Source organism: Pocillopora verrucosa, chromosome 14, assembly GCF_036669915.1.
Source record: "Pocillopora verrucosa isolate sample1 chromosome 14, ASM3666991v2, whole genome shotgun sequence".
In the NCBI taxonomy this organism is placed as follows: Eukaryota; Metazoa; Cnidaria; class Anthozoa; order Scleractinia; family Pocilloporidae; genus Pocillopora; species Pocillopora verrucosa.
Genome location: NC_089325.1, coordinates 8,597,493 through 8,624,107, shown reverse-complemented (window position 1 = coordinate 8,624,107; position 26,615 = coordinate 8,597,493). Strand labels below are relative to the sequence as shown.

The following is a 26,615-nucleotide window of genomic DNA, read 5'->3' as shown; positions in this document are numbered from 1 at the left end:
AACAGGATTCCTCGAAAGAAGCATTAGCGACTTTAATTAACCAACAAAAGGCTTCATTATACTTGTTCTTGTGTTTTAACAAAGTTATCAGATCTGTAACGTACAGAAAACTCAGAGGGGTGTTGAATGAAGTCAACGAGGGGATGGTTGAGTGATTTATTTGCCCTGGTAATCACCTGAGCAACTTTGCTGAGACTGTTATTCATCTTCAATTCGCCTTAGGCCCGGTGAATTTTGTTGAATAATCCTCTCACTACGAATCGCCGATCATTTGGCTAAAATTTATGTACTTGGCCATTGGAATTTGGTAATTGTTGACTAAAATGTAAGTGTTAATAACTTATTTTATCACTGACACGAGTTCTGTGGAGCTGGAAGGTCAAAGCAGGTAAAGAACGAGTAAAGAGGGGGGCATTGGGATTTTCGATTTTGCGGTTTTGGCTATTTTTTAGATCAGTTTTTGCGCCACAAAACTTCGGTTTTTCGGTTTCGACTTCGATTTTCCGTTATTTAGCATTTGGTTTTCGGTTTTTGCGACGACTTTTTTTTGGACGATTTTTTCTACGGTTTTGCGGTTTCTAATAGTCCCCAATGGCCCCCTCAGTAAAAAACACCGCTTTTCCGGCGCGCTGTTCGTCAGGCTGATGGGGAAGTATAATTACAAACAAACAAAGCGACGGTCAGGTAGACAAAATGATATGATCAAACAAACAGGACACAAAAACGAATAGAAAAGAAAACTTTGCTTCGTGTCTCATAATACTATATGCTGCATGTGTCCTTACTTAGGGAAGTTAAAGCCACTGTCACCATCAGGGATCTCCCTAATATAAGCCATTTAAGGCTTCTTTGGCTATATCAGGACTGACGATAAGTTTTGTGATCCGAATCATATGTTGCATACAGCTCAAAAGCTCATGGCCCCCACAAAATTAAAATAAGGAACTTCCTCAGTTACTCAAAACATTGCTACCGAATGCTTGTTAAGAACAATTTTTACCGAAAATATCCATTTTTGTGCAAATGGTTTTAACCAGTGAACTTTCGTTGATGTTTGAGGTTTAATCCGACTCGTTTATCAAAATAATAAGTCTTACAGTCTTGAAAGTTTCTGTCAAGGATAGAATCCAAGTGACATTTTATCTAACAGCTAAATGACATTTCAAACCACAACACGTCCTTCATGGGATTTTAATTTGTGGCTGACAGGAAATACGAAATCGAGCACGCGATGAATGAGTTGTACATAAGACCTAGCACCGCCATTATACTGACAGTAACGGAGCACAGCTTGTAGTACAAGGTAGAATGTTCACCTGCAGATAGCGTGAGTACCTTACTTAAATTGCTTTAGCTTGCTGAAGAATAGCAAAGTCGTCTTTCTTATGACGAGGTCCTGAAAATTTTTGAAGGGGTTTCGGACTGGGCTTCTGTTTTTCATTAATAATTTTTCTGAGCCTTAACCTCTGAACCATTCCAGTCAGAGGGCTTTCTAAGTTGTTCATGTTTTTCAAGAAATCCTTTTGAATCTATTCATTGTGCTCTCAAATTTGTTAGCCATTCCTAAGCGTCTTTACTTAAATTCCACTCATGAAATAGCATCACGTTCAAAACCACCAAAATAAACAAAGTTTCTCACGTTTGATCGGAGATGAGAGTATTGTTCGATGACGTAAGATCTTAGGGTTTAGATTATTGTAAACACGGACAGTGTTCGTTCATAGTGCAAAAGAGCGGCTTTTGATGCGAAATGTGCATTGTATCAGCTTTCTTGTTTTTTGAGTGTGAGAATGAGAATAAGGGATTAAAGAATATGGATCAAGTAGAACATCAGGAAAAGATTAGAAGGCAGAATATCGATCGAAACATGTTTGTATTTTTATGGACGTCACCGTAACTGAATTATCTGTATGTTGATTATGTTGGTGGCAGGACTCAGTGAACGATGGTCACCAAACTCATCTCATTATCCTCTGATAAGCAAGAGTGACTCACAAATCTCAACATGCTTAAAATACAATAAAATAGCTGCATTGCAGTTAGGCTCAAGCAGGCAGAAAATAAATTCTATTTGTAGTCGTCTTTCATTACTTGAGAGGTCAGGTTGTAGATAAATACATGAATCCCATTGAAGCACATTGACCACTTTCTCAATTGAGTTGCACTCTGTTACGTGAAACAACTTCTTCACTTCGGCAAGCTTCAGGGTGACTCTGCCAAAAATGCCTTTCCTCAAGTTGTCTGAATAAAAGTAGGCAATGGTGCTTTTAAAAATATTGTATTCCATCCATAAACTGCTTTGAATTAAGGATTAAGTAGCGTACGGTTTTATATGACTGAACACTGGACTAATCTCTCGAATAACAAACTAAACGACAAAACGCTGAAACTGAAATACACTTTTTTGTTGTTGTTGTTGTTGTATGACGCACGACACGGTTACAATATGATTCTGTTTTCACCCGTTTTAAGCCCGAGCATAGCTGAAAAACCGCATGAAAACAAGACGCTATCCCGCATATAGAATATCACAATTATTCGGAAAACAGCTTAGGAGTTAAAATTAAAATGAACAGTTCCAACCATTATCCTAAAAAGAAGGAAATCTCTGTTTTAAGAACTATTATTTTAGCGGATTCTTTGCGTATTTAGTCTAGTAAGAGACGTGCAGTGAAACAAAGATTCACGAAATATTAATGTTAGTATGTCACATTTCCACCATCAGCGATTAACAAGAACCATCAAAAGCATACTGTAACTTTTTCAGGCGACAAATTCAAAGATGTAAATGACAGATCTGAATCGCTCCTTTTCTTTGACAGAGGAAGTTTTTCTTAATCACACTCATGAAAAACTCAGTGTTCAACCTGGCAGTATGAAAGTTTAATTGGGGTTAATTTCTTGTAAAGTGTAGTAACTTATGGACTGTACGTTACGCCTCAAGCTCTTTTTAAGGTGAATATCTAAGTTTTGGCGGTGAACTCATTGCTCAATTCTCCAACCGCCCCGTGTTAAATTGTGAGAGGATTGCTGTGAAGTTCTTTTGCTAAGGTGACGAAATTAACATGCTACAAATTTTTGCAATAGATTAAGTCGGAATTATAAGAGAAAGTCCAGCTTAACTTGAAATTAAGTCTAAAAATAACAATAACAACAACAACAAGACCAGCCTGATGAAACACAGGTAAGATGATGAACCTACGTTATCAAGTCTCACCAACTGAGTCTAAAGTTTCATCTCTTAAAAAATCTACATAGAGAGGCTTTCTGTAGAAAATTCCGTGAAATTGTTGCTGCAAAATAGTGGATTAGGAGTACATTTTTTATCGCTTAACACACGAACAGCGGGGAATGAATCATGAATCATAATCCCGGCCACGGACAAATATAGACTTTTCCCTGACCACCCAGGGTTCTCATATGTTATAACAGCAAAAGCTGTAGAGCTCTTTTAGGACATTTTTTCTTTTCTTTCAGTATGGGAGCCGAATAACAAGCGACCAACAAACACGAACATGTGGGGTTTGTCTTTACTTTACGATCTACATACCGTAATCCAGTTCTCAGTGCTCGAAAAAAATGATAAGCAATTCCCGAAAAAAAAAAGGGAAAAAAAAACAGTGTGGTAGGTGTCCTACTTTTCAGGACAAAATAATTGTTCATAAAAACAGGATCAATAAAGAGTTAGCAGTCATATTTTAGCGAACGTTTTCCAAACTCTTACACGTGATTTCAAACCAGCGCAATTTGCCCTCACCAACAATAAAATCAAGCCTTCTGTTATTGTTTACCTATTTGGGAGGGATATAACAGACCTCACCCCCGCTGAGGATGGACATTTCAAAGGTCCTGCTGACACCACGTAGTAAAACATTCAGTGTTTCCTGGATGTCCCACCCAAATTACGTTCCCCATTACGTTAGGGAACAGTTAACTCATGAGAGTAAATCTGGATAAGTTGATGATTAGACAAATTATTCATTCCTTCACGGACTAAAGAAACATTCTCACGCCTCAAAATTGTTTTTCTTTCGGCTAAACATGTTTTCCTGTCGGTAACAGTAATTTAACTCCTACAGCTTATCGTAGCTTGAGAAGTAACTTAGCTGAAGACCACTGCATGTCTTCTGCAAAACATAACTATGCTTATCAACAGAAGAACAGACAAATGTATAACGTGCTGAATGTGTCGGCGATTGGCTGAAATACCATAGCGAGCTAAACGAGCACACATACCGTGAAATGCAGATTAAATAATTGCTTTATTTTTCATCAGGGTCATAAATCACTAACCTCTTGAATAGCCTGTATTTAAACTCTATTTCGGAAGGAGCCCTAATGGCGCCTTCAACATTTTAGCGCCGTTTGCGTGCAGAATAAGAAAATAATTAGTCATATAAAACACATGTAATAAGGTTATTGATCGCCTGAGGTCGTGCCACAGTTGTCAATCCTGTTTGTAAAGTTCTCTGAGGAATCAAAGGCTTACCGACTTCCTGTGAAAGATACTGTCAGTATTGACAGACGGTGTATCCTCTAAATTAGTCAATAGTTGGCTTTCCGCTTCTAAGTGGTCTTAACTGAAGATTTATTAAGATTCTGAGGAAAATTAATTCGAAATCAGTTGAATTAGCCGCTCGCGACATCTGAAGAGCGCATATCGTATGTTCCGTTGGCCACTTGTCTCCAGGTCTTGCGTGTTAAACTGCCGATAGCAGTCTGTGATAACCTTCGCTCTTGAATCTTCAATTTCCATCTGATAACTTCATCTACTGACAGACCACAGACACTGCCAAGGCAAGTCTATTTTTGATACTGATCGTTTACAAATAAAAGCCTTAATAGTGACTGTAAATGTTTTATTGTTCCTGGTAGTATTGTATTGGTGCACGCGCTGTTCGTGACTTGCTCTGTTTGGGCGCCACATCGTATCGCCACCTCGTATCGCCACCTCGGTATTCTATGTTTTACTTACTTTCTCTCTTGGGTTAAACTCATGACTTTTGTTTTCACTAGCGAAGAGCTGTAGTTTGGTAAACATGTAATCTAAACCTGTTATTCATGGTGAAGGCTTTTTTGCCTTTAAACCCCATTTGAGGTCTCCTTCAATCTCCCAATTGACTGATTTGCTCGTGCTACGTGTGGGTGGCTGTCACAGTAACGCTTGTTGGGACATGCAATGGATAACCTGAAAGAAATATTCTCTTTTTCTCGTCAATTGATAATTTGGATCACAGCAGGGTTACGGAAATTTGAGCCCCATTAGGTTAGCGTATATTATTGCCTAGTGAAATCCATTCCGTCTCACTCTGTGACTTTTTTTCATCGCAGGTTTAAGCCGCGTTAAACTCTCTTGACTACACGTTGATCTGAGGATCCGCTGTGGTCTGAAAAGCTCTATAAGAACTGAACGAGAAACAAGAACGTGGTCAGACTGGTATTTTCCAGAAATAAAAGAAGAAGCATTTCAAGAGTGGTACACCATGAATTTACAAGTTAAGTTTGCGCTGATGTGCGCGGTGTGTGTGATGTGCGTATTTAAATCGTGTGAAGCTCGATCCAAACGAATTCGACCTGTGATCCACAAATCATTGCTTGTTGTTGACGAACAAGGAATCGATGTAATCACAGATGCGTCCGAGTTGACCAAGAATGCTATGACCAAGTCTCGCAAACGGATTTTTATGGACGACCACCATTTTATCAAGCGGGTGGCATTGGTTGAGTCTTTCCTAAACAAAACATCGAAGGAAGGCGGGCCGTGGAGCATAGAAGAGTGCGCTTTTAAATCGACGCAAAACAAGCGGAAGGAAAACAAGCAGCTGGCTGCGCTTCACAAGAACATACGCCGTACATTTGGTGTGACTTGGTCCAAAATCAAATACAGAGATTTACGGAGACCCCTTTACTCCGTTTTGGCCGCCAGGATTATCCTGGAAATGGCTGTACCGTCAATTCCCCGTGGTTTGAGAAATCAAGCCAGGCTTTGGTTGGAGACCTACCATGAATGCGCAAAGAAACTCAGCCACCCACAAGTATGGGAAGACACGAGGGGCAGATTTATACGAGGCGAGTGTTTTGATTTGTTCTATTTTATCCCAGCGTTTATCCTAAGCAGTAGTAACATGTCTCATGTACAAAGAAATTTTAAGCTTAACAGAGGAATGCAAGCATTTAAACCGGAAGCTCAGTAGTGGGTTCCGGTTCGGGACATATTTACACTGATTAAACCGTACAAGGAACCAAAAGTAGAAGGGTCCTTGAGAAATACGTGAGTGGTTCTATTTTTGCATGGTTTATTAGGGAAGTCGGCCTTTAGAGTAGCATTCTCAATGACCCACGTGTAAGTAATTTTCTGCTATTTCTACCGCGTGCGTCCGAGGAGAAAATTGATCTACAGATGTCGCTCACGCAAGACCCTTACTTTGTACTTTATATCCTAACCGTGTGCTATTCTGAGAGAGATAGGCCACGAAAGAAGTGCTTTTCTATAGAGGCATGAATAGAATGATTCTACCATCATTTTTCAAACAACCTTGTGGTATTCGCAAATAAGCAAGTAGCGGCTAATGGCCCAAGATAAATCTCAAATTTCTGAACCAAAATACCCGTCATTAGTGAGAGGAATTGGTTACAGCTTTAAAAAGGGCTGTGTCAGCCTTCCTATCCCAGAAAACCTGATCTTTCAGGTTTTTTGCTTACCCTGTGGTCTCGGGGTAGTTTTGAATTCGCGGTAGTAGCATCGTCTTTCAAGTTATAAAAAAGTTATGAAGGAGAAATCTGCAAAAAATTCGGTGTTCTTTATTACTTGTAAGCCTGGCAGTTGTTTAAACCTGTTAAAAGAAATATGTCGCTTGTTGTACTCAGAGTTTCTTCTCGATGTTCCCCTTATTATTGATGGAGATAAGTGTTTCATATGCGAGATATTGAAATATGTTTTTTTCCCTTTGTTCATTAACCAGTAACAAGGCGACATTTTTTGGCGGCCGCAATTTCACATGAGGTCAACAAGCAACTTGAACGGGTATTGATTAAGTTACGCGATAAGATAATTGTAGGGAAAGAGTTTGGCACGTTAGCGGTAAGCCCGAACTGAATAAGTAACAGCTGAAGAGCTGTGAGAACCGTAAGGAAAGAAGCTTGCCAAAGAAGCTTGAAAAACTACAAAAATGCCGATCAAATAAGGAAAAAATGCTAAAGAGTTGAGATTTGCTTCAGCTTGGCGTTTGGCTACTTTTCCAAACTTCTAATGATGTTTGATTTGCCTCACAGAGCCACATTCCTTCCAGACTGTTCGGCTCTGAATACGAAGAAGACGTAAAAAATTTCCTGCTAAAATTTCTTTTGACTAAAATTCGAGCTTTTTTATCGTTTGATGAGAAAAACACATTCTACATTAGGAAATCGCACTGGCATTTTCAGAGGTAAAAGGTTGCGTATTTGAGAGCAAACGTTATTCTTAAATCACAGTGGATGCAAGGATGGTTTAAGATTTGTTTTTAAAACCCTTTCATTCTTCCGGACTCTTGTTTTTCTTATCAAAACTATGTTTTTTCATTCAGTTCAGTTTGAAAGCAGTTGGAATGGCTTGAAGATAAAAACAATCGGAGGCGATGAACAAACAGGATTTGTGGAAAATCCTAAATGTAAACATCATTTCAAATACCGATTACTCATTCGGTGGCATTCAGTTTATTTACCCCTGCACGTTTTTGCTGTCGATTATGTTGACACATGTTTCGTTATCGAAAATATGTATTTGTTCAAGAATAACGAAGAGGAAAGTACTTAATAGTTTGGCTATGATTATATTTCCTGTTTGCCAACCATCGATTGATTCAGCCCACCCGCATGTCAATCGTTGACACCTAAGTTTTTTTCCACCCATGCACGAGGCTTCTGAGCTTACTGTGCTGTTCATTTTGACGGAGCTTATTCGTGATTATCCTTGGCAATTGTTTGTTTAGTCTTGTGAAACATTCTGATATTTCCACAGTACAAGCTAGTGCTCCAATAAAGTTTTCCGCCTTGTAATGATTGCTGTGCACCCTGGTCGGTCGCTGAGTGGAGTTTCATTGAGCACCAGATTTCGAGAGATATCAATACTTAGTTTATTCAAAAAAAAAAAGAAAAAAGAGTTGCTTTTAAGGGTTAAGCATCTTCACTTTATGTTTTTCCCACGAGAAACTTTTTTCAGGCCCATAACAAACAGCGAACTGATGAAAAGAAGTTGTCAATAAGAAAATTCTTTATTCGAAATTTTAACTGATGTTATTGCTATACACGTGAATATGGTTTACTACCTATGGCCGATTGCATTTTTTCTACGGTTAAAAAACGGAGATAGTTATGAACAAGCAGAAGTGCCCAACAATTTCCGTATTTTTTCGTGGAACTGGTTTGTTGTCCCACGCCGAGATGACCATTTCATACTTCCTCATCTTTGATATACAGCTGGGTTAAATCAGTTTCCTCTACTCAGTCACAGTAATGTTTGTGTTTTTTTTCACGTGATACTCAGCCTTCGTTGGGCGAAGACAGAAAAAACCTTATTTCATTTATCGTAATTATATTCGCATGAACTAAGGATTACCAAAAAACAAAGGATCGGTGAATTTGGGACGAAAGAAAAAGATCCTTCGACTTGACGTTGGCATAGCGGGAAACAGATGCAGTTACAACGTGAAGAGCTGTGTGTAATTCACAATCGTTTTGTTGATGTCATGATATTCATATGAATTAAAAATTTATGTAACATCTACATCAAGCTCCCTATCTGTTTTTATTTTCGCCCTTCTGCTTCACGACTCTGGTTTTATTTTCTCTGGCTCAGCTGCTGGTCAATTTAGAGGAAATGTTTAGAGATATACAAAGTCTTTTTCTTTTTGCACGACGAGATCGAAGAAATGAAAAACTCCTCGATATCTTTGAAGATTTTCTGTTTGAAGTTTCCCAATGTTTTCTTGGACAAAAGCGGCTGACTGGGAAAAAAGAAACTTAGAACTCATTCCGGAGACACCAATCTGCGGTTTTCAACCAACTACTTTGAGAGTCATGTCTCACGCAAGCCGTCGAATTGGTGGTTTTAATCACGATCAGTTCAATTTATCTGCGATCTTTAAGACGCCTAGGTGCAAGGTCACATTAGGATGCTTTTTTATTATGCCTCTCAATAGCCATATTGAATTCGTTCTTAAAGATCTTAACCTGTATCTGTAGATGGTAAATGCGGGCATAAGTGTGATATTGCGGTGATTTTTTTAGCGCATATATCCGAAAAAAGATCCAATTATGATCCTAATTGAATCAGTATATCTGGTTTACAGGCTTGACCTCATGTCTCCCTCTGATGTGTTTAATAAACTCCAATTCTTTTCACTCTAGTAGAGGAAGAATCAAACACATTGTAGCCGACCTCACTTTTTTTTTCTTCAATTCGTAAACTATAGCCGAGGGCATGGGATCTTTTTCTTTAGAAGGTCACCCTAACCTTCACAAAAGCAAAATGAACTCGAGATTTCCTCCCAGGAGTCTGCACATTTCCGATGGGTTTTTATGTCGGCACGTACATATTAAATAAGAACCGTTAGTTTTTATAAAAAAGCCTTTTAGCAAAAAGGGGCAAACAGTATCATAGTGGAGGCCGATTTCATGAAAACAAACCCTTCAATATGGTTTGCACGCACACGAATTTACGAATTGAGCATCTTCATTAGACGGAAAAAGTCAAGTTAAAGAAAGCACGATGGACTCAATAATGAACTTACAGGCCAAAACTTGTGACAAACTCTGCGAGTAATTTGAAATTGAGCAATATCTCAATTCATCATATACTCTCATTTTCTGTGGTAACCGAAAAACCGCAGATTTTCTTAGGTTGGCGAAAGCCGAGAAACCAATCCCCTATTCGCAAAAGCGAACTTTCTGATGCACCTCTTGATATTTTTTGCACCTTTAGAAATTATCGTGAAGTAATCAGCAACTTGACACAAACTGCATTCTGAAAACATAAAATAGTTCGATATACCTCTAACAATGCAGAAAGCCGTGACTGTTCTGTATATTATTACTTATCGGTCAAGTACCAACGGAAATAGTGTCGAGCTGGTCAGGTGAGATGATCATTGATTATTAGATTTATATTACCTTTCACGAGTCTAGACATACAGAGGACATGCAAAAGAAATCAGAAGTATCAGCGAACTTTACAGTAAGAAGGAACCTTAAATATTTGTAAGCAGACTTAATATGCTTTTACTTTTGTGGTTGGCATGTTAATGGTTTTTTAGTAAAAATCGTTGCCGCTCAGCTCCAGGTCAGTGAAGAGGATAAGGTCATGGAATAAACTCACCTACTTATCCGGTGATAGGATTTCTAGCAAAGAGATTTCCGTAAATTCTCTTTTTCCCTCGCAAGAATCCCATAAAGTATAATTGATCATTATTCAATTTCAGCCTCTCTCCTTGTTGATAATCAAACGAACCCCCAGGCCATTTATGATAGCGTTTCGAGCGTTAGCCCTTAGTCAGAGCGATGGACGAAGGGCGAACGCTCGAAACGTCAGCCTTTAAACTCTTTACGGTGACCAATTTACGTTTCCAACTCAGTTGATAACATTAAATCACCCTGTGATAATCTCTTAACGACGCAGCACAACGGTTTCTTTAGAAACTTACCTCCTTTATCTATTTATAATGGGTTAGGGCCGCGTCAGCATTACAAGAGATTAAAAGATGTGTTTGTAAAATGAACTCAGAGCTTCACCTGGTGAAGTGAGAAGAATTGAAGTCGTCTGAGGTATAAAACAACCCCGCATCAGTTTCTTTATCCTAGGGTTTCAGTAAGCGTTAAGTGTCCTAAAACTCCCCATCAGCAGTCCTGACTGAAGGCTTAAGCTCAAAGTGAACGACGCATTGTTTTCTTCTTTTCTTTTAGCGTAGTGCTACGGCACTGATCTTCTTTAATATACATCAACTCGCCGTAAATGATTTTGGACATGATACGATTATCAACAACCGGGGTGCAGTTGTCCAAAGAGCTAAATCGCTATCCAGCGGATAAGAGTTAACAAATTGTACCGTGCTATTGACCGAGTTACTCGGCGGATAGCGTTATTTAACCTTCCAACAACCGGCCGGGGCCAGTTACAGATAGCTTCCTTTTTTTCCCTTGGTTATTACTTGTGTCTCCCTGTTTCTCTTTGGTTGGCGAGAGCATCTGAGCGTGAGACTTTTGCTCGTTTACAGGCTACTGAAATACTTAAAAGGCATACTTTGTACGCGTAGTTTAGCTGTGTGATTTTCTAGATCAATGAAAAAGTGACCAAAGCTGACCAAACGCCCTTGGGTAACGAGGACTGAGAAGCTGTACTGATTTGGGAAGCTATTTTACTTTTAATGTATTTACTTGGACATTCCATTAGTCATGTTCAGAGTAGAGATTACGGCAGGGTCAGAAACTAAGAAATGTAGTCGTTTGAAGCCTTTGCGAAGACAAACTTTTATTTCAAAACAAACAAGCTGTTTAGTGTCATATTATTCAAGACAATGTTATACTGATTTCATTTCCTTTGTTTTTCCGCCCTTAATAGTTGTGAAGAATTCTTGTGCCAGTAACTTCCTAGAGTGTGAACATGTCTGCCGCGAGTCAAGCAAGGGTAGAGCGAAATGTGAGTGCCAGTATGGCTATACCTTGCAAAATGACGGCGTGTCTTGTTCAGGTAAGTAAAATCAAGCCAGTCATTGCTTTGTCGCATCAGCGGGAATTATCATCACACTTAACTATAGAGTTTTCTTTACCTCTTGTGATTTTGTTTTTCCCCAACTTTCCCAACAACCCAGCTTTGTTATCAAGGTTCTTTATGGGATAGCAGTCATAAATCTCACACCACGATCACTTCACACCCTAACAAACAATCGAGTACTAAATATTTATTTTCATTTCAGACGGAGCTTCTCGTTCTTCAAGCGGGACTAAAGCACCCTCTCCCGAGCTGGAAGTTGAAACCGGATGTGGGAATGGGCTTAAGTGTGATCATAGGTGTGTTGAATTTGGCGGTGTCCCTCAGTGCGCATGTCATAATGGTTACCAGCTGCATATGAATGGTTTTACCTGTGATGGTAAGTGGAATTGTACAGTAGTCAACGTTACTTGCCGAAAGTTAGCAACCTTCCGCTAGAAGTGATTTACATGTAACTTCTCCCTACAATATCCATACACTATCCAACAAACAGGTAGTGAGATAACTCACACTTATCAGTTAGAGGTTGTTATCACGATATAACACTAAATTCTTGTTACTAAATTACAAAGAAATGTGTTACAGCTAAATGGGAGAATTAACAATCAGATCTTGGGAGTTAAAGGGTTAAAGCCTTTCAATCAGAGAATGATTCCAATGTATGTGACCACATTAGTCTGTTAACAGTGCTCCATCATTCTTGTTGGGTTTCAGATATTGACGAATGCCGGCATTCGCCATGTTCACAGCTGTGCAAAAATACCCCAGGCTCATTTTCCTGTTCGTGCCAGGCGGGTTTCAAGATTCAGTCAGATAAGGTTACCTGTGAAGGTAAATCAAGGAGTTCCCTCATCCTGTTTATCTTTACTATTGGAAAACAATGCAGAGACAAAATTCATGTTTATAAGGTAGCACAGTCGGCGTTTTATGGCCGTAGATGTTAATGATCTACTGAGTTGTCCATGTCTGCTAACTTGTTCTCTCATCACTTTTAATTAAATTTTTGCCAGAAGAAACATATAATTAAAATCGATATAGTCTAAGTGTTCAAGTTTTCCATTCTTTACATTTAGGACGAGAGATGACTTTTGATTAGAGGAGCATTCTCGCTTAGCGGATGAATGGGTTACGTCATAGTCAGATACTCAACCGAGCCGAGAACACAGAATGTTACTTGGCAGGCAAAGAACGAATGAAACTGGACATGAACGTAACTGTTGCGTGTGTTTGTTTGCAGAAGAGAAGACTAAGTGTTCAATGAATGATATCGCTTGTATTCAGAGATGTACCGAGTTTGGAAACTGCTCCTGTCCACCAGGTACCGCCATGGGTCCAGATGGCCAAACATGTGTCGGTAAGTCAGGGACGCTGAGTGCACAATGGTTTGTAAGATTTAGCAGCCAAACATCTCTCAGATACTCATGCTAAGTTATAAGCGACAAGCTCGTGACTTTTGTTGCATGTAAAACGTACAATCTATGATTATCAATTGTATGTAGCTATTTTCACTGATAGTTCATAGTCTTACTTTGTTGACCGAACAAGTCAACACACTCACAATGTAACTCACTAAAATAATTTCCGGTGATTTGGCGCATTAGTAGACATTTGTTGATGTTTCTACCAATTACCAGACAAGATATAGAGTGAACATCATTCAAATACTTTGCGTCGTACTCATGAGCTTTAGCGTCATATGGGCCAATTTGCAATTGATTTATTAGTAAAGTATGAAGAACTCTTTATCTATAAGAGAACCATCTTTCTTGATACGCTATCTCTTGTTCTCAGATGCAGAGAACGTTTTATGATAACAAACACGTCTTATCTCTTACTTCACATCGCCGAGAGCTTCCAAAACAATGTGTGAATCACCTTGAATCGTTTACTTAACCAATATCTGAAACCTGGACCACTGAAAAAAGACATAGTCTTCACGGATTTGTGAAAACTCGCCATGTCTAAATCAAGAACCCATTTTCAGTCTAGCTGCCATATCGAGCTTTTTTCACTTAAATGGTCATGCAAATTTTTTTCCACTTTCACTGAGCAGATCATTTCCTTGTTGATTGTTGTGTATCTTTCTCCTTCAGAGGTAAATGAATGCAGCTTATTCAAAGGTGTTTGTCATCAGAACTGTATCAACACGCCCAGAGGGTACCGCTGCACATGTTCCAAGGGATATGAATTGAATGTGAATGGAATTTCCTGTTCAGGTGAAAAAAGTTAGACAATTTAGTGTCTGGGAACATTTAAGAAACGTCACGATTGACGGCTGTGTTAAGATTTCTGCAATTTAGTGGTTTTAATTCCTCCGTGGATGCAATGGATTCTCAGCCTAGACTAAGACTGCAAGAAATTTGTGATAGAAGAATGAGGGTAAACATTACTGTTGAACGTTTTATTGAGTATTCCATATTAATTCGTTGGTTTTTTTAGATATCGACGAATGCGCACGAGGTATCCATGGCTGCCACCACAACTGTCGTAATGTTCCTGGATCTTACTTCTGTTCATGTAGCAAAGGATTCCAGCTCAGTGATGACCTGAAGTCATGTGTTGGTATGTGTCGTTCGAATACCTTTGAATGCTTTTCTATTTTGAGAGACCTTTTTGAATCACATAATAAGCTGTCATCGTGTCTAAAAAGTGCTTTTGCTTTCGTTTCCTCTAAGTTGAAGAACATGTTCACATTTAGATAAACAACTTGGGCGTCTACCCTTTAATTCATAATTTTCTGTTCAGATTCTGAATGAATAAACGAATTTGTTTTTCTTAAAACTTCTCTGGTTTTAGATATAAATGAGTGTGCATTGTACCCTGGGATATGCCCCCTTCCTTCGCGATGCCGCAATACCATTGGAAGCCACACTTGTGATTGTCCCAAGGGATTTGTTAATCACAGACACAAGATTTGTATCGGTAAGTAGATTGCCGTCGTTAAATGAGGTTTGATCAAAGTTGGGTTTCGTTTGAAATTGATGTCACCGACAAACTTATTTCAGACGAGAACGAATGCGCAAACTCCAATGGCGGCTGTGACCAGGTGTGTCAGAACTACCCAGGAAGTTACCGATGCTCCTGCAAGTATGGGTTTATGTTACAGTCTGACAGGAAATCATGCAAAGGTGAGCAGATCAGATGATAGCTTTTTATGTTCTAAATACAGTGAAATAGAAGTTAACCGGCAGATGTAAGTCTAACTAGAGATCACTCGAGTGTTGCTGGTAACAAGATGCTTTTTTTTTTATTACTCTATATCGACTCAGTAGGTGGATGTTTTGCGAAAAATATTGAAAATCGAGAATTGTTCTAGAGAGGGTGCATGTTTAGGGGAAACCAAACAACAAAGAATTTTTCACCGAGAATGCTGACCTGCTTTTGAAGATATTGACTCAAATTAATTAGAATTTTTTCTTTTTGCTTATAGATATCGACGAATGTTCCAGATATTCGTTCCTTTGTCAGCATAAATGTGTTAACACGCCGGGAAGCTACAAATGTACCTGTCCACCTGGTCTGCGGCAACCTATAAACGGCTTTATGTGTATGTAGAAATAACAGTGTTTCCTTTGTACTGTGAGTGAGATTCTCTGACAGCCTCACCACTCACGCACTTGGGCAAAGGTTATATTTCCTCATTAATACACTGTTAAAGAACCCAAAGATTCTGTTGGAGTAAAAACATCCAATTTTCAAGATAATGCTTTCGTCTTCAGAAGAATAGAACAGTAATTGAGTCAGAATTGTTTCAATGTAAATTCAAGCTTAGTGCAGTAGGTAAGACCATAAAAGAGGATCAAAATATTTATTTCAACCTATCGAGGACTGCTGCTTGACAAAACGGCGAGAGGCTGTATCATGTCAACCTTTGGACTGACCTTAAACATGAGAGTGGATTTGACTTCAGTGGACAAACGATGGTTACCAAGGTCCCGTGTTCAATTCATCAAACCTTGTCGGAAGTCAAGGATATTTTGACAACCTTTTTTGATAGAGGGTACATGAAGAATGTAAATATGGAAAGTGTTTTGTCGTATTTAATTTACCTTGATAGGGTGGCGAGTTTTAAGAATTGTCTCTGTTTTAAATCTAACATGCATATTTGAGTAAATTTCAACTAAGTGTTCAATCCCGGATTGTTGTATGATTGGCCTAAAAAACTCGCGCCACTCTTTCAACCAATCAAATTAAAAACTAAACCAACCGCGACTTTCCCGAGCTTCAGACTTTTTATTATTATTTTCTTAACCTTTGAGATTCTAGTAATACTTACCTTTTTCCTGAATGGCTGTTGCGCCTACTTTGCTTTTGGTTTTATGACGCTCAATCGAAAATTTTACTTATGTCACAGATAGTGCGAAAAATCCAAGCTCACTTCCTAGCATCTTTGGCAATTTTCATGTAGCACCATTACAGCCAAGATTAGTGACGAGTTTAGAGGAACAATTATTCGTCAGTAATTAACACAAGTTTTGGACAAATAACCTGTCCAAATTACCATCCAACTTGTTTTAAAACGTCACGAAAGGCCAGAGGACGCAACAAAGACATAAGATAGTTGTGTAACTTCAGTACATGAGTAAAACTTTTTTGTTTCCTTTGGGTAAGAAGCAAATTTTGTTTAATATCTATACCTTTGTGACTTAAAATAACAAATTTGGATTTTCTTGAAAGGAACCAAATTAGCCTTTGACCAAAGGAACTGAGATACTTCATTGTATACTCCATACTTAGATTTAACGAAAGATCAGATGTTATTTGTAAGAATGGCAAAACAATTGGCCCCATAAGATAATTTTACCCTCGATTACAACTTTGAGAGAGGGAAATAATCAAACACCCTTGCCAAATACGGAACATCCAAATGTTCTTGTAACGTCCCTGCAAGTCTCGCGGGAAGGAGGAATAGCACTTATCTGACAGTTTAAATTGTACATAAATTTAAATATGAATAAATGATGCTTGCAATTTATAGGATTTCACGTTGAGCGTAGCGAGATATTAAACGTTCAATTGCAATTTGTTTAACAATCATTTTTTTGAATGTGCTTTACTGATCCACTAAGACATCGCTTATCCACACTACTTTAGTCTAATAAAATCAGTAAAAAAGATGCGCAGCTTTACAGAAATCCCGATATTTTGTTGTCAGAGAGGCGTTTTCAAGCCCTTGCCGTTGTTGTGTGGAGTCGCGTGTGGTCTCCTCAGTTCCTTCACACTTCACTTTCTATATCTGTATCCTCACTATTGTCCCATCTTTCTACAGCAATCAGTCAGTCGAACTTAGTCTTCTTGGAGACAGGTTCTTTCATGTCCTCTGCACTGCTGCCCTGTCAAAGAAACACATACACGACTTAAGACATGAGGAGGAGAAAAATTATTTTGTCGTTCAAAGACTAGAGCGAGGAAAGAGAGTGTTTAAGTCGTTATAATGGATGAATCGTGATTGGGAGAAGATGAGAAAACATTTGAGTAGTTTTCAGTCGATAAAAACTTCTCATATCATGTTCTGAGCTTTTTTCGCGTCCCGGCATATAAAATGTGAAATTTGTTTGTTTGCTCTTTTCTTTCAAAGTCTTTAGAATTACCTTTTTAGAGACGAGGCTGAAAGATAAAAATTTATTTTCTGTTGAGGACTTGTCCACATTAATCTTGACAGCCACTCGGTCAAAGCTTCGGTAGGTGACGTCACCATCTGTAAGGGATGGCTCCTTGATTTACAAAAAAAGAAAATAAATGGTAATTCTTGACATCGTTCTTGATATTATGTATTACAGTTGCCAAGGTAAACTAAGCGTCGGAGAATGGATCATGTGATTTCATCAGGGAATGTCATGAACACTTACATTCGCTGCGTTTTCTGACACCAAGATTTAACCCGAAAAGATTCACACCACATGTCCCCTACAAACCTCCGATGATAAGCGTCATTATTCCTTCGATTTTCTCAAACACCAACGCTCACTCATGAACCTCTTCTCTGCCAAATCGAAGCTGACTATGTATTGAAAAAAAGTTTGGGAGAAAAACACCTGTTCGTTGTAGGTAAATCCTGATACATCATGTTTGTTCATGAACACGGTTCCTTCAAGGCCATACTTAGGGATCAGAATTTGAAGCGCATTCTTACGAACAAACAGCACAAACGCTTCTTCTTCTTCTATAGCCTTTCCTTGGAAAAACAGCTGAGAAAAGAACATTCCATGAAATAAGCCAAACAGTCTGAGTGCAAAAAAACAACAAACAAACAAACACTACAAACTCTTTGTGAAGTCTTAAAAACTACGACAAAAGAATGATATTAAAAACCACACTACCTGGCAATGCAGGTCAATGGAGTCCCGTGAAGCATACTGGGCCATTTTGTGACGGAAGTTCAGATGATTGCACAATTTCTGAAAGTAAAGAGAAAAGTAAGACGTTAATGACAGTAACGACAGAGATATATTCGTTATAAGATAACTCACTAATTTTGACAGCGAGAGAATGGAGCCTAGTGGTAAGCTACGAACTGATTATACCTCAGGTCATACCCACCTGTGTTTTGTCTTTGCTGAGGAGGTCTGGATACGAATCTAAAGCTCCAATTGCAACAGCTAGGAGTCTATGTACCAAGATGTCAGAATATCTACAGGTAGGAAAAATTTTAGGTTAATGAAATGTACAGTAATCAAATGGTAAATTGGTAGTAAATTAATGGTACATTGGAGCAGTACATACCTCCTGATTGGTGACGTGAAATGTGTATAAATTGGAGTTGCCAAACCGTAATGTTGAAATTCCTCTTCAGGGAGCATGCCTGAACAGAAGTAAACCGCTTGCATCATGCATCGCGTCGCCATAATTCGAAGCAGGGTGTTAAAATAGGGCTCATCTGGGATATTAGCAGCATTCAACGAAACAGCGAGAGACTTGGCACTATCCACTTCAAGTTGGACTCCCTATTTAGATACGCAAGTGACGTGTGAGAACAGTGTTGCACAGCAGAGGGGATTGAAGGGGGGGGGGGTAAAATTAACAAATAAATTTCATATTACCGTGTGACCCTCCACTGATCGCGAACAATCGAGGTTCGTTTTAATGTCACGATTTCCCTATCACTTTACAAGTTAGAATCTTCTATTATTCGGCCGATTCTGACCCGGAATCCAGTTAAGCCTGCGCCACCACGTCTCACCCATGATTTTTTCATTTCGTCATTACTGGCAATGTTTTGTTTTGTTTTTCTTCTTCTATCATTGCAGGTTTTGACGTAATAAATACAACATTACGTTCAACAATGGCGTTGTAACAAAATTAAAGGTAAGAGGCGGGTAATCAAAATTGGTTTTGATTTCAGAATAACAAGTAACATTCCCCGTGCATGACATCAATTCCAAACAATAATATGGAAATCCCCCTCCCCCCAGGTAAAATGGCTCACCTTGGAGCTCGCAGCCTTCACCAACACATCATAGTTTGCAGCAGGTGGCGAAGGATGTCTCCGTAAAACGGCAAACTCTGGGAAATTTTGAAAAATTTTCTTGGCGACTGAAATGTTGGCTAACAACATAAATTCTTCCACGAGGGAATTCGTCTCCCTGAAAGAACATTAACAAAAGTTAGAGTGGATAATCCTTAAATCGACCACTCAAGGAATCAAAATTAACAGCAACAGCTTGACAATGATAAATAGCTAGCTTACTTGAGTTCCTTTGTTTGAAGATCTACTGGGTCGTGTGTCTCACTGTCTATGTGGAAACGAACTTCTGGAGACGCAAGAGTTAAAGCACTGAAATAAAAAGTAAGTCAGTGAATGAGTTAAGAAGATAAAAAAAAGGAACTGATAAAACGTAATTGTGCAAAGTGTCTGGGTAAGAGAAGAATTCACGTCTTTTCTGGTCTGTATTGGAGTTCAGATCAAGGTTTGCGGGAACTACTGTTCCCTCAAATACAAGTTTTCTTACCCCTGTTCGACTCTCTTTTGTTTTAGAATCTTTGCCAGTTTGTTGAGATGTCTTAGGCTCAGAGTTATTTCATCTGTTTGGGTTGGATCATCAATTCGCATCTGAGCCTCGGCATACGTGAAGGAAGTCTGAAAGTTTAAAGACAGGATAAATAGTCTTAATTGCAGATAGCCTCAAGTTTACGACGCTGTTTGCTATCAAAACCTTCATGTACTCACTCTAGAACAGATAATGCTTTTTTTGAACTTCGTGGAGACAATTTCAGCTTGTGGTGTCATTTCCCATATAGATGAAAACGCCAGCCTAAAGTGAGGAATATGTCAAGCCAGTTACATTGCATTAGATATGTACCGTGCAAAAAAATGTGTATATAAGCCTTACTAACCTGTCCACATTAGATCTCAGTGAACACAAGTCTGAACTCAGGAGTGCTGGTACCATGTCAATACGCTGTGTGATAAACATTAAAACAAGTCAATACCAACAATTACGCAAGATTTCAACTCCAAGATAGTAACTTTAGGGATGGAATTTATAGTCTCAATTCAAAGATTATCCCGCAAAAGTTTCTTAAGACTTCAATAAGACCCATTTGTACCAATGGTCAGAAGGAGAGAGCTCCTCCGAGAGTAAGGTAGACAGTTTAAAAAAATATCTATATGAATACATAAGGCAGAAACGAGCTCCATGCTAAACACGCCCACTGGACTGACTTGCACGTTCCGTCCCTTTATTGTGCTCCAAAGCTGAAATTTGGAATGAAACAAATAGCGTCTTGAAAATTCCTTTTGCCGCCTAAGAGTGGTGTCTTATTAGTGTCACGAAATCTTTTAAAGTGCCTGCATCACATAAATTATGCAGCTGTAAATCACCTTATCTGTGAGATAGACTGTAGTTCCTCTATTAGCTGCCTCAGCATCCAGAGCTGTACCTGGTCTGATAAAGTGCGTGACATCTGCTATATGTACACCAACCTGATGAATAATAATAAAGACAGTCGGACTGACCATGATCATGCAACAAGATAATTCAAGGTTGGTGAGGGGATAATTTCAACGCTGAACTTTTCTCGAAGTATTTGAAGTTAAAAATAGTCAAACAGATATTCTAAACATTATACACGTAGTTGAGAATAACGAGAATAACATACCAACCCTGTTAATAATCGTCTTTTTTCGCGTACCTCGTAGTTTCCGTTTGGCAGCAATCTCCAGTGCAATGCGTCATCTATGTCTGTGCACCCCGGAGGATCAATGCTACACACAGCTAGGAGCCGCAAGTCCAAACGACTCTTTACATCCTGCAATGACCGGCACACAAAAATAAACATTTTCCGGCTGAAGTTAAAACACATTTTCCTAGTACTTTCTTCCCCAGGATACTTCATGCTCATCTTATATGGTACAGATATTAAATTTCACGAAAACGTGCTAATACATCGCAAGAATCAACTGAGCAACTTCATTCACACTATACTGTCCCTAAGGCAAGATATGGCCGGAATTTAAGAGTACGCGCATATACGTATTTACTTAATCACTATTTCATACCTCGTCTGTGATTGACCAGGGCATGGCGGGAAGATCTTTCAGTACCGCTGCTGAAAAGGGCAAGTGGGGAACATCTCTCTCCAATAACAGAACCTCATTTTCTGTTTCTTTGTCACCAATGGTACCAAGTTTTCGGACAAAATGTCCCTTCATTCCACAATAATGAAAAAGAAGAATCATAATAGACTTATTAGGACACTGGATTTTGCGATGTCACTCGGAAAATTGCTAATCCTTATCGCTGTCCTTTCTGTACCCCTCTAAAGAAGTTGGTTACTCCCATATTATTAGTTTTGATTCCCCAGCAAACGAATGGTGAAAATTTGTAATTAAAGGTTGGAAGAGGAACCTATAGACGAAACAAAAATCGCGATATAGGTTAAAATATCATGAATAAGGAATCCAAGAAATAGACAGTCAACGTACAGCCTTCAATCCACACTGATACGCTATTGGCAATGTCTACCTCACAAAACTACTTGTCCATGCTACATAGAAAAGTGTAAACGCAATATTGCTCACCACAGGGTATTTTGAATGCTGAGGCCACGAATCAATGCTAACCACAATCCTTTGCCCCTCAAGTGATGATGCCTGGCGTGTTTCTATGACAACTCTGGGGATTCTTCTCTCTGCTGCCACAAACAAGTGTCTTGTGCTCTTTGAAATGACAAGGAGGGCAATGATCATAATCACATTCAGTGTGGTGCCATTGTTCTACTCCATTGTAGAATAGTCTAAACTGACCATAGTCAAAATTTCTGTTTTCTCCTTACATGTAGAACGTGTTCTACTTTATTCTTCACTATTAGTTTCCTTTATTACAATTCACAACATATCCTGTAATATCTGCTGATACAATTCATGAAGAAGATACCTCTAATGAGGAGTGATATATGAAATTTTTCTCATTAACATTTAAAATGTAATTTGGAAGATTACATTAAAGAAAGATAGGGATTTTATCTTTACTTGAGACTTTGCAGACTTGGACAGCACTCCACAGTATGGCCGCCAGTTTCTTTTAATAACACCAACAACCTGTGATGATGAAAAAGATAAAAATTGATCTGCAAACCATATCCAGCTCAATAGCTTTGACCTACAAAAAGGAGCTATATTTAAGGAAAAAGTTAATTTGTTTTTACTAAAAGTGTGGAACAAAGAAACATCTTGAGTCACACACGAGGAATTAGATCTCAGACCTACAAATTTCTCACGACAGTGCTATATCACCAAGTTACAGTGGTGAGGTAGGCCATTACAAGGTTCATATGTGACACTTGAGGCATTGTGCATACTGCTATGATATGCAATTTTGCAAGCAACATGTATATGTGTAAATAGAGTTAAGAAATGGCAACCTGTTTAGCTCAAAGGTAGAATAAAGAATAATATCATCATATTTATTGTTGTAGAACATCACTCAGACTACTTCTTTTTAAGCCTGCCTAACAAAAATTGTTTGAAAATTCTTTCATAACCAAGCTCATATTTTACCATCTCTCTAACTATGTTGTAAACATAATTTACATACCTTTCCTGACAACACTTTTTTTGTTCCCAGTTCTTTCTTTGATTCAATCTAAAAAGAAAGAAACACTTGATGCATTTTCAATATGTCAGCTTGATAGCTCGTAGTGTTACACCATCAGCCCAATGAGGAGGAAAGGTAAAGTAAGTTGATACCAAGATACACTCTCACAATAAAGACTGCAATGTGTGACAATGAACTGCAACTTTTACTTATCAGCATGCTTATGTGCACAATGTTGGAAATTGTGCATACCCTATGTTTAGAAAATTGATAGAGATTTTCAAGCTCAACAAATGATAACATCTATACTTCTAGAAGTAGACTGAGCACTAGTATTCTTGAGTCTCTTGATTCAAGCAATAGGCATGAGGAATTTGTTGTTTTTGAAGAATCTTCATTCTCTTAATTTTGAACTAGTGGGATATACTCTCCTATCCTGTAAATTAATTAAGTTGCCATTTGTTTGCACTTAAATGTCAAAAAATAGTAAACACGTGTACCATTTTATCACTGTTGCTTTCTTCATTGTCATCATCTGAGTCATGTTCAGCTGGTGATGCTGCTGTTACTAATGATGATGGACAAGTCCATTCTTTCTTTGGAAGAATCTCCACAGCAACAATGTCTTCATGTACTGCTCGGTTGAGATTTACAAGTCCTTGAATAAATATCTGTCCACAGGAAAAACAAATTCATTGCTAGGTTAAGTGTGATTTCTGACAAGTACTTGTACTGTACAATATCATTTTTAATGACCCCCTATGTTAAGTTCAGAATGTGAACTCTTCATTAATTAAATTTGTGCTGATAACACAATTATTACTACTCTAGAGGAAGAGAAATTATTTATTTGTAACACAGTCAAGTATGATATGTACATGTCAAATGTTTACATGTTAAGTCACATCATTACTTATTATACAAATTTATACCTGCTTGTCTCCATCATGGACAAATACATAAGCCTCAGTGAAGTTTTCTCTGTTGATTTGAAGTTAAAAAGTTAACAATAACACAAGAAGCTTTGAAAAGTTTAAAACTACAGAATTTGTTTCAAAAATCAACTCTTTTTGTTGCATAGGGTGAATTATTGCTTGGAACATATCATGTCATAAAGGATTGTCTAGATGATTTTTGTAACCAAAAAACTCTTTGTTTCATGGGAGAAATATTTCCTCCTTTTATGCCCTTTCTCATTGTAAAGGACCCCTTGTCATATTGAATCTATTGTGAGAATTTTACTCAGAAAATTGCTAAGTATGCAAAAAATGGTAGAACAGACTTTTGGATTGTACAAATGGGAGGGGTGCAAAAACACTTAGCTGAATAAAAGTTGTAGCAATTATCACTAAAGCATGAATTTTCTTCAATATTCTACAAAAAAAATTATCAAACTACAGAAAAGGCAAGTATAAATGTCATCCAACAGAATACAAATATCTGACAAGTAACAATAAACATTCAGACTGTGCTTACCTGCTCCTATGAAAAGCACCCTTGAATATAAAGAAGAAGGAAGGAAAGAAGAAAACTTTAGAGTATTCAACAAAGTTTTACTATCATTTTGAACACATTCTAAGGACAATAGTACAATAATTGAGACCAGTAATCACCTGTACATACTTGCCACTTTTTAGTCCAGCCTGTATTTTAGCCATAGGTAGATGTTCTGGGTAAACCCACTTCCTGCTTGTCTTGTCATCTATCTACAGAGGAATTTAATTTCAACAATACAAATAAAAGAAACAACTTTGACTTTCAAGTATATTTCATGACCAAATGTCGTAACATAGTAAATACCACTCTCAGTTGGACATTCAAATATGATGAAGCACTGAAAAATTCAAAGTTATAAACATGCAGATGACTGTTGTACCTCATCACGCTGTGTGTTACAGGAGAGTGCCAATCGGTCAGCTAAACCTTCATTCCCTTCTAGACTTTCAACATACTCTTGAGCTGTGAATACCAATACACAATTAGATTCCAAAAATTGTCATGAACATGCTAACCAATGTACAACTATTATATTGGTCATTAGTAATTAAATACTTGATTGATTTAGATAGATGTTAGTGAGGGAAAAAGTTCCCAGAGTAATAAGAGGAAAATGTTGATTATACCTGTAAAACAAATGATTCCCTCATTCTTTGCCTTTTCTTTGTTTGCTCTGTCATTTGTGAGAAGAACAACCCTAATTCTTAGATCTTCATTATTTCCTCCTTCACATTCCTTTAAATGCTCATCATACCAGCTGAAAGAAATCAGCAAAATGAAATCTGAAAATAATGTGTATTAAATATTCCACCTAGTAGGCTACTCTCCGAAAAAAAGGAAATTAAAAACAAAACCTAGGCTTTACCTGGTTTTCCACTATGCCAATTGACAATGAAATTCAATAAGGAGATTGGTAGTTAATAGTGACATTACCAAAGACATGCAATGATGACAAAAGCAGAATGCTTTTTATTTCAAAACAATTTGAAGCTCTGTGAGTTTTCTAAAAAAGGTTTAGAAAAATAACCAAGCTTTAAATATCACACACAAACATTGCAATTTACTTCTAACTACAAAACTTAGAGGTAATTTAGATGTCATTTCCTATTGGATCTGACCAATACCTTGCTGCCACTCTTATTGCTCGGTCATTTCTGTCATTTGGAGATTCTTCCTTTCTTCTCTCAACATATGTTTCTCTTAAGAGCCAAAACAAGAATTACAAGTTATGAAATGCACAATTATTCTGAAGGTAAATCCTAGCTTTAATACGATAACAATTTTTTCGCTATCATGCAAAGAATGATCTGTAGGGTTCCAAATAGATGCACACTTACCTATGGTGCTCATTTGAAAAAACGAAAAATTTTCTTTGTTTACTGGATATCAATTCCCTGATTCTCTTGTAAACTGAGGCATTGAGATGCTGCACCTGAAAGTGATTGGAGATACTTGTCTTAACAAGAGTTGATCCGAATATGGAAAAAGAGTAATAAAGAATTAAGGAATGTGATCCATGAAAAACATGAAAATGATCATGAATTAAATCAAACAAATTAAAGGATTAATGACAACGATTTTAGTGTACTCTTTGCTGAAAATTAAATTCACGTCCAAATTGTTGCAAACTAATGTCAAATAGTAGTAATCTGTAATTCTTTTTTTTTTTGTAATACCTGTATAACATTTCTGAGGAAGTATAAAAGTCAAAATTACCACATGAATAAATAAATGTTACAAAAGTGATTGCCAATGTGCTTTTCATGTCGTCATGAAAACAGTTGAATAACAACTAGGATCAAATAAATTCAGAATGTTGTGACAGCGTCTTAAAAAAGAAAGGTTCAGGGCGCATCTCTGAGCTTTCTATTAAGTTCGGGCCTCTGGATCGTCATGACACAGCTGAATTCAGTTTAGGAACTTGTCTGAAAAACTCACTAAGAACTCACCTCTTGCAAGACAGTTTGTAGAAGTATTACATTTGTGAACACTGGATCTTCTAAAACGTCTATCTGATGTAACACAACATTTGTATCAGGCAGTAAATAATGTGGAAATGTGTACAGTTTAGAGGAGTTATGAGGCGATGAATCCAGTAAATTTTGATCTGTCTGAGCGCAGTTTCTACAGTGACTTGCTCTGCACCATACATCATCTCGTAAGTAATGTTCACGAACTATCTTCATTACTCCTCCCTTTCGTGTCTTCTTGACAAACACCTTGGATCTGAGCATGGCTCCAAAGAAAACAGATCGCTGTTTGATCGTAAATTTACTTTTAAAATATGATAAAAAATGGATGCACGAGGTCCGCCATTCCGTTTCCTTGTCATGTACTCTATG

The 26,615-nt window shown here is 38.0% G+C and overlaps 2 protein-coding genes across 5 annotated transcripts; one reads left to right on the top strand and one right to left on the bottom strand.

Annotated features, from left to right (window-relative positions):
• Nucleotides 1-1,207: 1,207 nt before the first annotated feature.
• LOC131776577 (matrilin-2) lies at nucleotides 1,208-16,567 on the top strand. 4 transcript variants are annotated; one of them, XM_059092785.2, is made up of 11 exons: nucleotides 1,208-1,327; nucleotides 5,332-6,069; nucleotides 11,591-11,719; nucleotides 11,946-12,119; nucleotides 12,455-12,571; nucleotides 12,978-13,094; nucleotides 13,834-13,956; nucleotides 14,180-14,302; nucleotides 14,537-14,662; nucleotides 14,746-14,868; nucleotides 15,171-16,567. In XM_059092785.2, the coding sequence occupies exons 2-11, from the start codon at nucleotides 5,484-5,486 to the stop codon at nucleotides 15,293-15,295; spliced, it is 1,743 nt and encodes a 580-aa protein (XP_058948768.1). In that variant the 5' UTR covers nucleotides 1,208-1,327; nucleotides 5,332-5,483; the 3' UTR covers nucleotides 15,296-16,567. The 4 variants fall into 4 exon arrangements, with proteins under 4 accessions (XP_058948768.1, XP_058948769.1, XP_066017999.1 ...); XM_059092786.2 differs by lacking the exon at nucleotides 1,208-1,327 and adding an exon at nucleotides 3,493-3,517; XM_066161902.1 differs by lacking the exon at nucleotides 1,208-1,327 and adding an exon at nucleotides 4,571-4,797.
• On the bottom strand, nucleotides 16,320-26,592 carry LOC131776576 (exosome complex exonuclease RRP44). The gene is made up of 26 exons (XM_059092783.2): nucleotides 26,223-26,592; nucleotides 25,611-25,705; nucleotides 25,398-25,472; nucleotides 24,900-25,030; nucleotides 24,653-24,735; nucleotides 24,390-24,482; nucleotides 24,253-24,272; nucleotides 23,709-23,757; nucleotides 23,277-23,447; nucleotides 22,777-22,824; nucleotides 22,212-22,280; nucleotides 21,762-21,899; nucleotides 21,240-21,386; nucleotides 20,873-20,989; nucleotides 20,562-20,663; nucleotides 20,075-20,139; nucleotides 19,908-19,992; nucleotides 19,690-19,817; nucleotides 19,428-19,514; nucleotides 19,167-19,323; nucleotides 18,464-18,684; nucleotides 18,281-18,371; nucleotides 18,061-18,138; nucleotides 17,776-17,928; nucleotides 17,332-17,454; nucleotides 16,320-17,073 (listed from the first exon to the last, which is right to left on the bottom strand). Exons 1-26 carry the CDS (start codon nucleotides 26,505-26,507, stop codon nucleotides 17,017-17,019), a joined length of 2,868 nt encoding a protein of 955 aa, XP_058948766.2. The 5' UTR covers nucleotides 26,508-26,592; the 3' UTR covers nucleotides 16,320-17,016.
• Between the last annotated feature and the right edge of the window lie 23 nt (nucleotides 26,593-26,615).

Coding starts and splice junctions, on each gene's coding strand:
- LOC131776577 (XM_059092785.2), top strand. CDS start 5,484: ATGAATTTACAAGTTAAGTTTGCGCTGATGTGCGCGGTGTGTGTGATG. Junction 14,303..14,536: donor TGACCTGAAGTCATGTGTTG/GTATGTGTCGTT, acceptor CTCTGGTTTTAG/ATATAAATGAGTGTGCATTG. Junction 14,869..15,170: donor TGACAGGAAATCATGCAAAG/GTGAGCAGATCA, acceptor TTTTGCTTATAG/ATATCGACGAATGTTCCAGA.
- LOC131776576 (XM_059092783.2), bottom strand. CDS start 26,507: ATGCTCAGATCCAAGGTGTTTGTCAAGAAGACACGAAAGGGAGGAGTA. Junction 25,031..25,397: donor GCAATAAGAGTGGCAGCAAG/GTATTGGTCAGA, acceptor GATTTCTTTCAG/CTGGTATGATGAGCATTTAA. Junction 20,140..20,561: donor CAGTCTATCTCACAGATAAG/GTGATTTACAGC, acceptor TTTATCACACAG/CGTATTGACATGGTACCAGC.